Genomic DNA, 16,386 nt, shown 5'->3' on the forward strand with positions numbered 1-16,386 from the left:
TTGTTTTGCTTGTTTTGCTGTGACTTCCTGAACTAAATTGCACGCAGGGGTTACTATGAATTGTTTTGCTTGTTTTGCTGTGACTTCCTGAACTAAATTGCACGCAGGGGTTACTATGAATTGTTTTGCTTGTTTTTCTGTGACTTCCTGAACTAAATTGCACACAGGGGTTACTATGAATGGTTTTGATTGATCTTTAAGGCCATAGTGATGACGATTGTACTCTGTGTGAGGATAGGAAGGTGATTTATTGCTTTCACCTTTGATGTCATGTTGATGACAAAAGCTCCTAGTGGGGAGGGAATGAGCGTGGTTTGTGGTTCGCCGTAGGGCGTTAGAATGGTATCAAACATTGCTTGAGGAAGCCTTGTTTGATTGAATTTGTGTAATGGGACGCTAGTTGAGAATCTAAGCATGAGGCTGTAGTCACCAGTTGACTCATGTAGGCACGATATGGAAGATTATGGAATTGATGGCCGTAGGTGTGAGCTATGTGCATATCGTGTTTAGGTTGAGGTGACTTAAGAAATGTGTTTTGCTTTGTGGTTTTGAGTTTACTCATACGAGCTTCATAAGCTTACCGGGTTTGTTGTGTGGCAACCCGGTGCACTATTCAATGGAATTGTGTAGGGGTTAATCCTGCAGGTCAGGGTAATCGTGGCTGAAGCTGAGGTGGCGTGCTGGCAGCATTACGGGTAGGAAGCAAATTTTGTTGGCCTTGCCATTGTTATGACTTCCGCTATGTAGCAAAACTCTGAGGAGCATTTACGTTTTATTTCGTTGTTGACAATTTAATTCGTAAGTTTATGTCATATATGACTCTACGGAGCAGGTCAATATTGACATAGTGGGTTCAGGACATCAATACGTGTTTAGTTTAAAGGGAAAAAGTTTTCAGGTATTTGTATTGATGGTTGAACGTTCACGCATGTATAATTATGAGATTATATATATCGATTTTTATTGTGTTAAAAATCAGGGGCGTGACAAGTATGGTGACAAGGTTTTGTTGGTTGCCATCGGTTTTTAGCGCAGTGGTGGCGGCTTCGAGGGCGGAGAGGCTGTCTCTTAGGTTTTGTGTAGGCAGTGGCGACGGATTGCGGAGAGTTGTTCGCGGTGCTTGTGTGTGGGATCAGGTGTGGCTCCTCTAACTTTGCTTGAGTACCAGGTCGGGGCCCAAAGGAGGCTTTCTACCTAGGCCACGTCGATGGTGAAGGGCTGCTGGAAGGGTGACAGCTACTGCTCCCTAGTGAACCATCTCCGGCTGGATCTTTGGAGTAGAGTTGATGATGGTGGATTTGGGTCTTTGGGCCTCAACCTTCCTTGGCTACAGAGATGTGGTCTGGTGGGCTAGGTCTTGTGTTAATCCTCTCTCTCTATCTCTCTCTCTCTCCCTCCCTCGGTTTGGATCTGGTATGGACCTTTTGTGTTTTTTTGTGGGGGGTAGTATTTTTTGCTCTTAGCTCTATAATGTCCTAGGTCGACGCTAGTGCTTTTGATGAGTGGAGATGTACACCATGAAGGTCTTAGGCGTCAAGACAGTTGTTTTGATTTAGGATTGTATAGAAATAGGGTTTTATTTTTTTCAATGTTTTAAAACGCTGAGGCGTAGGCCGAGGCGTTTTTCGGTGAGCCTCAAGAAGGCGTTTGCCTTGAGGCGTAAGGCGTAAGCCTTACGTATAAAAGACCTATATTGATGTAATTATTACTCTTATATATACCACATTAAGAGTAACTAAGAGAATATTATTAATTATCATTCACTCGTAATAAATACTAGAATATGATTCAACAAAGTCACCAACACAAAATGAAATCAAAGATCTAAAGTTGAAAGACCAAAGATGAAGAACAATTGTTGAAATCTACTTCATGCTTGGAAATCATCATCCTCATCAACTAGGAGATCGCCATCCAAACTATATTACCACCTCAATGGATGCCAACTAAATGCTGCTTGAATCTGAAAATACCACCGGTATTTTGTTTATCACAAACCGCACACAAAAAGTACACTTCAACTCCCCCGGAATTGGTTTAGTTCATTTCCAAGCATGATCTTTCTTTGTCGTCCAGAACTCATCGTTTCTTTCACTAAACATAGCAGCATATCAATTTTGGTATTATACAATTGTAAACAATTATGACAGCATATCAATTAACACAATTATGACAGCCGAATACAACTAATAACTTCAATGAGTTATTTGACCAAAAAAAAAAACTTCAATTGATCCATTAATCTAGATTAGTGAAAAAAATGACTAAATGCATTGATGAAGGCCCCTACCCACTCGCACGGAAGAGGAAATAAAGAACAATGGTAACAGGAGAGAGACGGAAGAGGTCAAAATTAGCCCAAAAATCCCAGAAACGCGCGACCCGGAAACCCGCAAAGGAGCTCGGGCCGGAACTTCACCTTCCGGCCATCTCTGGCCGGCAAACCGGCGCCAATCTCTTCGCCTCTGTGTCGCTGTCCCATCTTCGGTCTTCGTTCATCGAATCATCAAGTTTGGAGAGCAAATAGACGATGAGAAGCTTGAAGACTCCGGCGGTTTCGCAGCAAATTCTGGCGACTCCGCGCCTCAGCTGTAAAACAGAGGCGTTTTTCCGTACGCCTCACGCTTTCGAAGCCTTAAGGCACGCCTGACGCGCGCCTTTTAATTCACTGATTTTTTCTGCATTTTCTTTTTTGAGATTTTAGTTTTGGCATTTTCTTTTTGGATGTTAGTCATTTTGAATAACTGAGCATGTGATACAATATGAGGGATTTTTGAATCCCTCAAGTTTGACCTGGTATGGTCGTATGATCTTTTGGTCACAAGAATATATCTTCCTCTTTCCTAAAAAAAAAATTAAAATAAAAGAAACCTCGACCTATTTTACTATATTAATTTTCAGTATGTTTTCTTTAGTGTGGCTTTTTCTGGACATTAATTTGGCAAATGTATTACTTAAAAGAATGTACAGTATCACACTATCACCTAAGAGCATCTCCAATGGTACCCCCATTATTTCATCAAATTTTTTTTTTTTTAGGGTAAAGGAAGATTCATTCCTGTGATCAAAAGATCATACGACCGTACAAGGTTAAACGAGAAGGATCTGAAGATCTCTCAAATTATATCCACTGCTCAAAAGACTAAAATCCAAAAAGAAAAATGCTGGAAAAATAAAAAATGTTATTTCTATACTAGTATACTACCATAAATTAAAACGACTTACTTGACAACGCTTGACGCCTAAAACCTCTGTGGTGTACATCTCCACTCATCAAGAACATCTAACCAGCATTGACCTAGGGCAATATAGGACTAGCATATGACAAACCCTCAAAAGACTCAGCCCAAGCTAGAGAGAGAAAGAGAAGTGGGTTGAAGCCCAAAGGCCCAACCTACCACCCTCCATCCCTACAACCCGAACCAGCGAAAACAGAGCTTCCATCGAGGTCGGCCACTGCCCAATCAATCCGGTGGCCGCCCTAGCCAAGCAACCATGATTGCCTGCCCGATCACCAACCCCGCTTACATGAGCTCAATGGAGTTTTCCACTTTTGTGCTCTGATGTTTGTTGCTTGCAAGAAGCTTTCAACGGTTGGGCAGATCTCAAGAGCAACTGCATGGATGTTTTACCAACTATGTAATCAGGTCAGTGTATTAACCATTTTGGCTACAATGTGCTTGCTGAAATGCCTCAAGAGACAAAAGAGAAAAGAACGCGGATAAAGTTTAATTACAGTGATTATTGATGGTTGATTGGTTATGTAGTCTATAATCGGGTTTTAGAAAACATAATTTCTCACATGCTGATCACCTTCTATCAGTCATATATAATCAAGAGATTTTCATTGCATGAAGTGGAAACGATAGAGGAGTTAACATAATTGAGAACAAAAGACAATGAACGTAGTAGTGATTATCCGGTCCTCGAGAATGATTTCAATTTTGTTATTGAGGCAATCAGACTACGGAAATAATTACTGACATTGAACACACCAACCAACTTATGTATAGGAAAGACAATGAGAAATAACAAAGTTGTGCAAACAGAAAAAACCTAGGCTAAACTATGGATATTAAAGTACACCTCGATCTGATTCAATGTTGTAGTGCCAATTTTATTTTCTTGAGCTTGGGCACCACGTCCTTAATATCCATTCTATCCTCTGCTGCTTCTTCCGAACACCTCAAGCCTATTTCCAGGATGGACACTAGGATACTTTCTGTGGCATTTATGTCTCTTCCCTCTTCTATGCTCAATAAGCCAGCATCCACCACTTCCAGAACATAATCGGGGACAGATACATTTATCCATTGCCTCAAAGTCACTTCTCCGGCAAACATTTCATCAGTGGGTTTCTTTCTCGCCATTATTTCCAGCAGCATTATCCCAAAGCTATAGACATCACCCTTTTTGGACACTTTTCCTGCAGAACCATACTCTGTTGACAAGCATCAATTATAAAGCAATTCCAATATTAGTACAGTACTCTGCCAAGTATCAAGCATAAACTATAAATTGCTGCATGTTTCTATAGAACTCCAAATGCTATGTTAAACATGTCGATAGCCTTGACAAAAGCTATGAGTTACTTGACTTATAAACCTTGTAATTGGCATCCTGTTTGATAAAACATTCTCGGGGCCAGGGCCCAATACAACAAGATAATTAGCTGCAAGAAACCAAACTTATCTTTCACAGATCATATAATTTATCTGATCTATCTTTAATGCCATTATAATGCATCTAATTAGGTTTTGTCAGATTTCATGGATTAAGACTTGGACATAAGACAAACTTCTATGGTTGTTATTCTCCATGAACTAACTGCAATTAGTTTTACGACTTTTATCATGTAGCAATAAACAGAAGTAAACATTTGGAGTTACCTGGTGCTACGTAGCCCAGAGTGCCTATGGTTCTTGTCTGTGTTTCCTCTTTGTTTTTTGCTAAAATTTTTGCAAGACCGAAGTCTGCAACATGTGCAAACATGTCTTCATCAAGAAGGATATTCCCAGGCTTCACATCACAGTGCACCACTGCTTCTGCTTGACCATGATGGAGATATTCCAAAGCAGATGCAATATCGATCAACATGCTCACTCTTTGCAGAATACTGAGACAGTAGTTGTGAGAGTATAACCACTTCTCAAGACTGCCATTAGACATGTACTGCAGCACCAAAGCTCTGACCTCAGGGCTAGAACATGTAGTTATGACCTTTACAAGATTCCTATGCCGGATTGTTCGCCACACCTTGCATTCTGCATCAAAACTTTTTACAGCACCCTCCATTTCCAGCTTAAGAATTTTGACAGCAATAGTAGTCCCATTAGACAGTATCCCCTTGTACACCGAGCCAAAACTTCCCCCTCCAAGAAAGTTGCTTTCACAAAAGTCATTTGTAGCGCGACGGAGTTCTTGATATGATATCCTACTATGCTCCACTGTTGTTAGCTGTTCAACTGTTGTACTCTTGCCTCTCTTTCTTTTTCTATACCATGTGATCATATAAATGAGGGCTATCAGAATCACTGTCGATGCAATACTAGGAAGAACATATGTGAGCACAGGATGTGTCGTCTTTGATTTTTGAGTCATACAAGGTGGAACTCCATACTTTGGTCTCCCACAAAGTGCTTTATTCTCCAAAAATGATCGGGAACTAAAGTTTACAAAAGGTCCACCAGAAGGAATCTCTCCAAAGAGATCATTGAAAGAGAGATTCAAATACTCGAGAAATTTGAGAGTTTCAAGAGACTTTGGTATTGCACCAGACAGGTTATTGTATGATAGGTCCAGATACTCTAACCCTTTCAGATCACCACAGCTCGGTGGGATGGATCCTATAAACCAGTTCTTTGACAAATCAAGGTAAGCTAGGCTTTGGAATGCTGCTATGATGCTTGAAATATTACCAGTAATTTGGTTATGAGATAAATCAATCACTTCAATGGAAATCGACTTTGTCAAGGTGGTAGGTATGTCTCCACTGAAAGAATTGGATGACAAATTTAACACCAAGAGATTTTCAGAGTTCCATAAATTCATTGGTATCAAGGATGTCATTTGGTTGGAATTTAGGAGAAATATTTGAAGGGTGCGGCTGAGGTTTCCAATGCAATTTGGGATCAATCCAGAGATTTTGTTATTCTCTAGTGATAGTTCTCCTAGGTTCTGCAGATGACAGATCTCATATGGAATGGATCCTTCAATTCTGTTGAAGCTCAGATACAACCTTTGTAACCTCTCCAGTCCTCCAATCTGTGGTGGTATTTTTCCACTTATATTGTTGTCCACAAATTTAAGGTAGATTAAACTTTTCAAGGAATGAATTTTTGTGGGAATGTGACCCTTTATCTGGCACGAAATTGCTGAAATGTGCTGAAGGGAAGAAAAATTTCCAAAGGAATTGGGTATGATGCCATTTAGAGGATTTTCAGTCAGAACCAACTCTCGCAGCGAAGTGGAATTGAATAATGAGGAAAGGAATTTAAGTTCAGGAACTCCAGGTTCTCCAGTCAACTGATTTCTTGCCAAATCAAGGAACTGGAGGTGTTTTAGGCTACCAAGATCCATGGGAATTGGTCCATAGAGTAAATTGGTACTGAGTCCCAAGTCATTCAGCTTAGTAAGGTTTGAAAAAAAGGATGGGATAAGACCAGTAATCTTATTGCTTCCTAAGTATAGGAATTCGAGGTTAGGAAAAACTACTCCAGAATATGAAGGAATTGCCCCAGAAAGGGAATTATTACGTACTGACAAAGTTTGTAAGGAGGTGATGTTGAAAATTTCTGGAGGTATTGCACCTGTTAGGCTATTCATAGCTAATGAAAGGTAAAGTAAATTAGAAAGAAGGCCCAACTCTCTGGGAATACTTCCTTTGATGTTATTACGTTCTACAGCAAACTTTTGCAAGTTCGACAAGTTACCTAGGACCGGCGGTACAGTACCGGTTAAGCCATTACCACCGAGGTAGAGCAATTCAAGATGCTGTAAACTTGCAAGGTCTTTTGGAATAGTTCCGACAAACCTATTGTATGACAGAGATAACACCTCAATGTTACTGCATTGATTAAATCTCGAAGAGAGCTGGCCGCCAAGCTTGTTTCGAGATAAAGCAATGTGTTGAATATTAGGCCAGTAATGGCAAAGATCCTCAGGAAGAACTCCTGAAATGTTATTTGTATATAGTACAATAACAACTAGAGAAGATAGGTTAAGTAGAGTGGAAGGGAGTGAACCTGTGAGGCCACTTTTTGCCACACTCAATTCTTGTAATGTTGAAACGTTCCCCAAAGATGCTGGAATTTCACCAGCCGTGAGATTGTTTAAACCGAGATATAATTTCTGAAGTTTGGGTAAGAAACCCAACTCTTCAGGTATACGACCGGTAAGCTTGTTTTCTGCAAGGGCAATGATTTCGAGCTTTTGGCAATGATATAAGGTTGCAGGGATGTGCCCTTCCAACTGGTTCCCTTCCAGTACAAGTACCTTCAAGCGGTGTAAATGGCTGATTTCATTTGGCACAAACCCAGAGAAGCTGTTGTATTGAAGAACCAATATGACCAGAAAGGAGAGGTTGCCAACATGAGGTGCAATGGTGCCTTCAAGACCCATAGATGACAAGTCCAAGGCGGTGACTCTTTGCCTTCGTTTACTGCATGAGACCCCAATCCAATCACAGAAGCTTGTGTTGGTACTCCAATTACCACCCAAGACAGTTTCGGTAGGATCAAATGTGAGTTTGGATTGAATGGCAAGGAGAGCAGATTGATCGGTGAAGTTGGAGGAGGAGGTGGTGGTGGCTGGTTGAAGGAAGAATGAGTGGTGAAGTAACACGACTAGTCCAAATGGGATTAGCATTCGTGGGTTTCCCATGAAAATGGAAATGGTGAGAGCAGCAATATTGTGCATGCAAAGTAAAGGCACAAGTTTTGCTTGTCGAGATGAGTAGTGTGTTTACCCTAGCAGCAATCCCTTTAAATAAATGTTAAAAGTAATATGAAAATACAGCCTCTATTTCCTGGATGCTTGACTTGAGGACATGATGACCCTCGTTCAATTTCATCCACTCCCATCACCATCATGACATGAGTAGGACTACGGTAAGTGGAAGATGCCTAATTAATCTCTAGATACTTTTTGATTATTATTGTAAGTATAGCTCAAGAGGAAACAGTGAGAAATTTTGGCAGAAATCTAGTAACAAAAATCAATCTATGCCACAACTTCTAACCAAATTATTTTCTTCATCTTATTCATTTGTATCAAATGAGGAAGGAGAACTTCATATTCACCTTTTCCAATAAATAGAAGCGAAAAGAAAAATGATTTTATAATGAACCGAAAACAAAATGTAAAAATAAGAAGAGAATACTCAGAATAGAACCTACATGGAAACGGCAGAAAGGGTGAAAACCAGGTAAGTTATAGAGTAGAAGACACGTTATAAGTGAGATCGTACTGCTGCAAGTCTTTAGAAGTTGCTCCGACTTGGACTAAAGATATATCAACCACTGAATGAGTCTCATATTCACATGCTGGATTCATGAATCGTGATTATGGCACCCAGGGACAGAACACAAACACAAATTTCCAAATCTTGTCTTGTTCGAAATCAGTCCAATCAAGCTGACTAAGGGAAATGCACCAAAAGAGATTTAAAGACTTTGTTGAAAACAACAAAATCAAGATATGGAAAAGAGTAGTGGAAATTTTCATGATAAATTAAGTGGTCAGGATCCATCGATTCCCATTTTCATTTGCTCCAAACTAAGACGACTCTCCATAGATGGACTAATTTTTCAGAAGGAAAAAAGTGTCATAATCTGTGAACTTTGAAGTAGACATCACTGAAAGGAAAAAAGAAAAATTATCCCCAAAATCGTTTCATGAATGCGGACAATCCAAATAATTTAAGCTTATTATCAATAATAACGCAGATTATTATCAATAGTAAGGCAGAACACAATTTTTTACCAGATGAACCTCGAACTATTAACTTACAAATTCTCAATTTTCTTTAGCGCTGCTTTTCCAGTTTCCCGTACATTAATTTGGCTTATGAAAAACTTCCTTAAAAGAGTTGCAAAAGTCGAGGCTTTACATATAAAAATGTGTATTTTCTCCAACATAACTTCACAGCACCAGGCATTTTCTCTTCCGATATAGAAAGCACATTGGCCCCATAAATGAATCTATTGAGTGAGAGAATCACTGTCTTACTGCCACCCGCTGATGCAAAAAGGCACAAGAACCTATGTCAAGGCTTCAGCCATCAGCGAACGATGAGATAGCTGCTGGTCATAAAGCTCACGAAAAATGCGGTACTTGGCATCATGGTACTTCTTCACCTTAGGGTCTTTGGATGGATGGACGACCTACCAAATTCAGGGGGGGAAAAAAAGGCATACTGAAAAGTGAGAAAAATAAGGGATAACATATTCCACTTCTAAAAGCGTGACTCAATCAGAGATCTGTAGTTCCTAATAGGTACTTACATCAATGAAAGTACCACCTAAAGGTCACATATTTAATTGTCATTTTAGCACCCGTGAAGAACTATAAATCATATGACAAAATCACCATCACGTTCCTAGTGCACTCTTGCATTCAAGAAACCTACTTGCGACTCAAAAATCCAAGGTCATGCTACTTGCAACTCGAATTTGTCAGACTGAATATCAACTTATTGAAAACTTCTCCCAAATGGACCTATGATACGCACGACCTTTTCATTATCTACATCTCAATAACATTAAGAAAAATCCAAGTAAAAAGTGCAAGGGAATCTTCATAATAGAGCAACTGGAGTCCGTAGGAGAATCTTGAACAATCTGATATCCAGCCTTGCATATATATCATGTGTGCATAGTGGGCATATGTAAGAGTCAAATGGACTATCACATATGCATCACTATAAATTGCTCTGCTTATTTTGGTAGAAAAAGAATCCTCATTCACCATTGTTTACAGGAACAATGCTATAGATACACTAATATCACGATGTATGTAAGACAACAAGTTTTTTTATTTTATTTTATTTTTGGATACCCAGAAATTCCCCAAACCCGCTTCGCAGACCCAGGCTCAAATTGGGCCCTCCTGTCAAACACTACAATCTTCAGGCAACAGCAAACTCTAACAAATAGCAAGGTAAGTATCGAGAGGGGGTTCAAACCCCATATTACATAGGGAGCAAACCCCATATTCCATTCCTAATAACCCGTCATTGGTAGTCTGAATAAGGTAAAGAGGAGAAACAGAACAGGAGAAACTCAAGCATTACATGCATTCCTCCTCAAAGTGAGATGGAAGTTCTAGCTTGCAAACTAGTAAGAGGTTCCGATTTGTGTGCCCATAGAGTAAAAGAAAACAATTAGAAGTACTAAAGCAACGTTTGAAAAAACATACCTGCCCCGACGCATTCAGGGCCTTCATGGCATCATGCATACTAGAATATTTCCTTGCAGCTACAGCACCAAGAATGGCAGCACCCAATAGCACAGGCTCACTCTCCCGTGGAAGAATAATAGGGCAACCTGAACGAAGCACCCAAATGCATGTCTCAAGTTTATGCACATGTTTAAAGAAAGGAGTGAACTTGTGCTGGTGTACTTAAAAAGATAATACCCTTTGTTTAGTTTGCAACATCCACATCCAGAGTGGATGTGCCAGCAACGAGTTTATATTTTTTTATCTTTTTGAAGAATAATCAGCTTATACAGCCAGTTCACTCATTGAATAGAAACATATTAATTTCAGAAACCAATAGCAAACCATTGTAATTAAAGGAAGATAGTCCAGCAATATGCTTAATGTAAAAGTTGAAGCATAAGTATAAACTTTGTTCTGATGTTTCATACAAACGGAGATAAAGAGAGGCAAATTAGAAAAGAATAAGCAGATGAAAAACACATGATACAAACAAAGACCAAAAAACAGGGGCATTGATAAGTGTGTGTGTGTGTGTGTAGAGAGAGAGACAGAGACAGAGACAGAGAGACAAACAGACAGACCGATTATATCTGCGTGTTCTTGTATGAATAGTGGGTTCTTAACAAGGCCTCCACATGCTAGTATAGTGTCAATCTGCAAAACAAGAAACAGATACACACAAAAGGTAATATGGAATAGGTTTTGGCATAATGCAACATTTAATGTGCTACAGAGTAGTCACCTAAAAGCCTCCACTCCTATAACATTTTGAAAAGTTCTGTATTTTCTTTCTCTAGCAGGTTCTGTACAGTTCTATCCTGTGATTACCTTTCAAAACCCTGTTATATTTTGTTGCCCACCAATCAGTTATAACATTTGCTTAATGTTAACTTCATGCAAAGATACTTTTTTTTTCAAGAGAAACACTGAAAACCACCTCAAGATTTTATCAGCACCATTGATGTCTATTGGCATATCACTAAGTATAGAGACTCATATTATGCAATGCCTTTCTTCAAGGAAGCTCTGTAAGCATATTGACCATTTCAGATACTCCTTTCATTATATACTCTAATAACTTTTCCATTGTAAACAACAACCTATAAATCATAGGCGGTCAGAAATTAGGTGGAATTGGGATGGTCATGTAAAAGAAGAGGACCGATAATTTTGGAGATAACAAATCCTATGGAGTTCAACTTATACTTCTTGATGAGGATATAACACCGTAAATAGTAAATTTCAGGTGAAGCCATTTTTTGAACTTGTCTATGTAGAAAAGAGAAAAATAGGATTGAGAACTACGAATTCTTACTTTGTGACCCTGGGCATTGCAGTGCTCTACAATATGGCGAGTGCCATATGCAATACCTTGCAGTGTGGCGAGGTACTGAAGTGCCAATTGCTTCTCACTTGTATCAAGTGTTAAACCACAGATAATTCCTTTTGCTTTTGGATCCGCAATTGGCGACCTAAATCATCTCACATTAGCGGTTTGACTTTTTGCATAAATTTTGTGGCAGCATAACAAGTGAAACAAGCTTCAATTTAGAAATAAATACCTGTTCCCATGAAAATCAGGAAGAACATGAATATCTTCGGTCAAAGAAGCAAGGAACGGACGCTTCAGTTCATGCATCGTTGTTTCCAATATCTTGTTCAGAAGTTCAAACACAGAAATGCCTAAAAAGAGAAATCAACTTAAGTTAGATGAGTGAAAAGCATTCCACCTGTTTAAATTAGTAAAACGAGTAGCATGTACTAGGTTGAGCAATGGATCTCACGTTGAGAAGCAGCACGATTGGCAAGGTGAGGAGAAGCAACATGGTTTTCAATTACGTAATCCAATAACGCACCAGTAGCACTCTGACCACCTTCTGTGAGCCATTGTTCAGGTACCATAGCTGAAAATTTTTAAAAGAAAAGTGTATTAGGTGTTTGTGGCATTAACAATGTTATGACTACTGAACAACTCTTCTTTAGGAAGTTAAAACAGTGGCCACAGAAATAGATGTATAAATTCACATACCTGACCAATATGGACCCCAAACACCTGGAATGAAAAGCTTCTTCTGTGATACAATCATATGGCAAGTAGAAGTTCCACAGACTAACACCATACGATGGCATAGAGCTTCAATATCAGACTCTGAACATATAACAGGTTAACGAAAGAATATGTCACCTCTAAGCTAAGCAACTTAATTAGAATAAATAAAAAAGCAAATGGATAAGCCTTGGCAACCTTTAGGCTGAGCATCTGATGAAGGCACACTTTCCAATACCCCCACACCACCGGCATGAGCATCAATTAGCGAAGTCCCAACAGGAATCCCTGCTACAAGACCTAGTTCCTGCAAATTCAAACTACTACAATAAGAGACTAAAACAGGAAAGAAGTTAAAAATATCATTTTTCATCACCCTCCAAAGCCCACCAAAGAAGGATGTGCACATATTCTTGCAACTAATTAAATGTATATGCTCAGTTAATGGACCTCAAGGGAGCGCCACTTGAAATCAATGTCAAATCTTCAGTAACAGAATATCTTGCCTTCGCAGCAGTAGATGTGAGACCGGAACCCAGAGGATGGCCAGGGAAGGCTACACTTCGTCCTGTTTTTATCTCAAGTTATTAAAAGGAGCCAGAAGTCCCAAATGGTAACAGAAAAGAATTTAAGCATTTGGCACACTAACCAAGATAGACATAAAAAGTCATAAATGCACTCAAATTGACTACCTTCACTGTTTCCAGATAAAGGCTTGGTTGAGGTTCGTTTTAAGTGTATTTGCAGAAGATTTAATATAAAAAACTGACAAATAATAAGGTCCTGACCTCAATGCTAAATGGCAGAAGCATTCACAAGAAGTTATATCGATCAGCTTACAAAACGCCACTTTTTCATCAAAAAAAAATCAAGTCAATTGTGTTGGGAGTATTTTCTATAATACATTGTTGCAAAACAAGTGACAATATTCATATAAATCAATTTATAGCAGGGAGCTTCTCTCTTCTACAATAAACAATCCTATTCCCTTGCACTCCTAAAGTTTCATGTCCCATTGACAAAAAAGGAGTAGGAACAATAATCTATTTTGGCTCAAAACCAAATTCTCGTACTTTGGATGCAGATCCTCTATAACTTCACAGAGTATCTGTACTAAAGAAATTATTTGTAAACAGGCGCCACCGAACCAAATATATATAGCCAAACTGTGATCCTTGTCATACTAAGACCATCCCTTTGAACATTTCAATATTCTCTAATTAATTTAAGTACAAAAACATGATTTAATACTTCTAAGCTATCAGCCTGTCAACCTTGGAGTATATGCCACAGATCATTATTTAAGCGGAAAGTGCATGATAAGCAATCTTTTAGTAGTTCAGTTATCTGAAAGGAATAAGTACAAGGAGTCCAATATTGAAGTTTGCAGATTATGAAGGATAAACAAAGAAATTGCTAACTTTAAGGCTTCAAATAGGGATGTGTCTCTCACAATAAGAAATCTATTGAGCACTAGTCACAAAAAAAATAAAATGGCAAAAAAGCAAGGTCTTTAACATCTTGTAATTCTTGTTAAATTATCCATCATCAGCAAATAACATAACTGTTTAGTGAAAATCATGAGAAAAATTACAGGATTCTATTGTCACTACTCATAGACTTATCCAAAAAAAAAGTCAAGACACACAGAAAAACTTCGAATTCAAAAAATTTACCTATCTTAGCATGATGCCCTTCTACAAGATCACCTAATCCAATCTCCTCCCAGAAATCATCATCCCATCCACAAGCTTCCATGTCTCGAGAATCTTTCTCATTGTTTTGCTGCATATGTGCATGACCAAGATATGTCCATTTGCAAACTGTTGTACAGAGACTACGTGTATCATCTCCTGTGGCCCTAAAGATATGCAAAAGCTAAGAGTAAATTATAAATTGAAGTTTGAGGGGACTTGTACAGCCTGGATATTTTTGTTACGTCTATGAAATGATTTTCTGTAGATTCACGCACCTGTATGATAACCAATCACTCAAGTCCATCCACCTGAAGACCATTGACCAAGATTCAGGCAGATTTTCTTTCACCCATAAAAGCTGCAAAAGATGGTCTCTATCTTTGAAAAAACGGAGAGAAAAAAAACCATAGGAAAAGAGAAAACAATATATGAATTCAAGTACAAAAGGACATTAAATAAAAGAAACAAGCATGTTGACTGGGTACATCTACGGCAATTTTTTATACACAAATGTAGATGCTCGATACCCCTAAGATGAAGGATAGAGGCATCGAATGTGAAATATGTTTAGGAAACAACTAATTGAGGATGAAATGTAGTTGCATAACATAGAAAACCACACCATGACCCGGTCAGTTGTTAAAGTACCTTTGGAGGCTGCATCTCAGGGGAAAGAGCTCCACCACAGTACTGCAGGACGGGTGAGTTGCGTGAATTGATCCTTTCAGCTTGTTCTACAGCTCTATGGTCCATCCATACTATTATGTTTCTCCTTGAATCACCACTCCAGGAAACCGTAACAGGAGAGCCATCGGCATCCACTGCAACTGCAGAGAGAGAACATTTTACTCTAATAAATGACTATACATAATTTTCAGCCTTTCCATTGTACTCCAAGCAGCTATGATAACCAATTTTCTTTCTAACACAAAAGTACAGTGACACATAAACAGGAAGCCACAAACCTAGCGAACAAGTAGCCGCAAATCCCAGACCCTTCACTTCATCCCCGGAAACTTCTGCAAGGGAGCATGCTGCTTTTACAGCCGCACTTATTGCATGCCAGATATCTGTCGAAGATTGCTATTTCGAGACAGACAGACAAACAAAGCAGTAAACACAACGCTACATTTCGAAACCACATTCACTTTTCCAAAACACATAATATCCTCCACATTCATTTCAAATTACCACCATAAGTATCCATGTAAATTATAATACCGCCTCTACTACAAGTACTAATGAAATTCACTTGTTTCTAAGCATTACCTCAACGCAATCACCGTCCTTCCAAATCTGAATGGGACTGCTAGACGAACCTAGAAGCTTCCCATTCTCATCAAACACACCTATCACAATTAGACTACAGAATTTCAAAACTCCAATAATTTCGATAAAATTACGGTTTTGACATAAGAGAGAGACGATGTGAGGGTACCTGCGCGGGCGCTGCCGGTGCCGACGTCGACGCCGAGGAAGACGGAGCGGGCGGTGGGGGTGGGGGTGGCGGAGACGGCGGAGGTCATTTCGAGAGAGATGGAGGAGTATGAGGAATAAGCGTTTGAGGGGGAGGAGCGTTGTGATGGATGGTGTTGTGGGCGAAGGAGTGGTGTTGAATCGGAACGAGTCCATTTACCAGACATTTCGTTTTCTCTCTATTTCGCTTTCTTTGTTTTCTTCTTCTCTTTCAAGGATTTGGACTTTGATCATATGATCATATCGCCATTAGGCTGCCTAATCCATTTTCTCTCATGTTTATCTCTTTCTCAGTTTTTGAGATTTTTTTTTTTTTTTTTTTTTTTTTGCCTCCTCAGTTTTCAAAGTTCCAACATAAATAAAATCCCGATTTTGCCCTTCGATGGCTCCATTAGAATATCAAGATTACAAATTTGTAACCATGAAACGATGACATTGAAAGAAATAGAGTGTTCTCAATATCTCCAAATTTTCTCACGTAGCATTTTTACACTCGTCTAAAGTTACAAGAATGAAAAATGAAATTATATGAATTATCATGTCTCAGCGCTACCCCAGCGCAATGAGGAAGAGAATAAGCAGACCAAAAAGTCTGCCATAACCGCTATTGACGAGCAACGGCGAGAATTTGAGAAGCCGCGATTTCTTAACCCCTAGCAGAGCGCTAGGTCGTTTTCAAAGATTAGAAGTAGCATTTTGTCTTGATGTAAGATTCTAAACTGAGTT

General features: G+C 39.1%; 1 protein-coding gene across 3 annotated transcripts; it reads right to left on the reverse strand.

The window, feature by feature from the left end:
- Positions 1–3,912: 3,912 nt before the first annotated feature.
- Positions 3,913–15,947, reverse strand: LOC133710429 (uncharacterized). Of its 3 annotated transcripts, none has more exons than XM_062136498.1 (15): positions 15,623–15,947; positions 15,454–15,533; positions 15,150–15,267; positions 14,833–15,011; positions 14,460–14,542; positions 14,164–14,348; positions 12,994–13,055; positions 12,686–12,794; positions 12,470–12,589; positions 12,225–12,344; positions 12,003–12,123; positions 11,756–11,912; positions 11,022–11,094; positions 10,417–10,544; positions 4,259–4,441 (listed from the first exon to the last, which is right to left on the reverse strand). In XM_062136498.1, exons 1-15 carry the CDS (start codon positions 15,825–15,827, stop codon positions 4,385–4,387), a joined length of 1,797 nt encoding a protein of 598 aa, XP_061992482.1. In that variant the 5' UTR covers positions 15,828–15,947; the 3' UTR covers positions 4,259–4,384. The 3 variants fall into 3 exon arrangements, with proteins under 3 accessions (XP_061992480.1, XP_061992482.1, XP_061992481.1); XM_062136497.1 differs by lacking the exon at positions 4,259–4,441 and adding an exon at positions 8,857–9,383 and having other exon boundaries at positions 15,623–15,946; XM_062136496.1 differs by lacking the exons at positions 10,417–10,544; positions 11,022–11,094; positions 11,756–11,912; ... (9 more) ...; positions 15,454–15,533; positions 15,623–15,947 and adding an exon at positions 4,890–9,249 and having other exon boundaries at positions 3,913–4,441.
- Between the last annotated feature and the right edge of the window lie 439 nt (positions 15,948–16,386).

The sequence above is a fragment of the Rosa rugosa genome, chromosome 5, assembly GCF_958449725.1.
Source record: "Rosa rugosa chromosome 5, drRosRugo1.1, whole genome shotgun sequence".
Lineage (NCBI taxonomy): Eukaryota > Viridiplantae > Streptophyta > Magnoliopsida > Rosales > Rosaceae > Rosa > Rosa rugosa.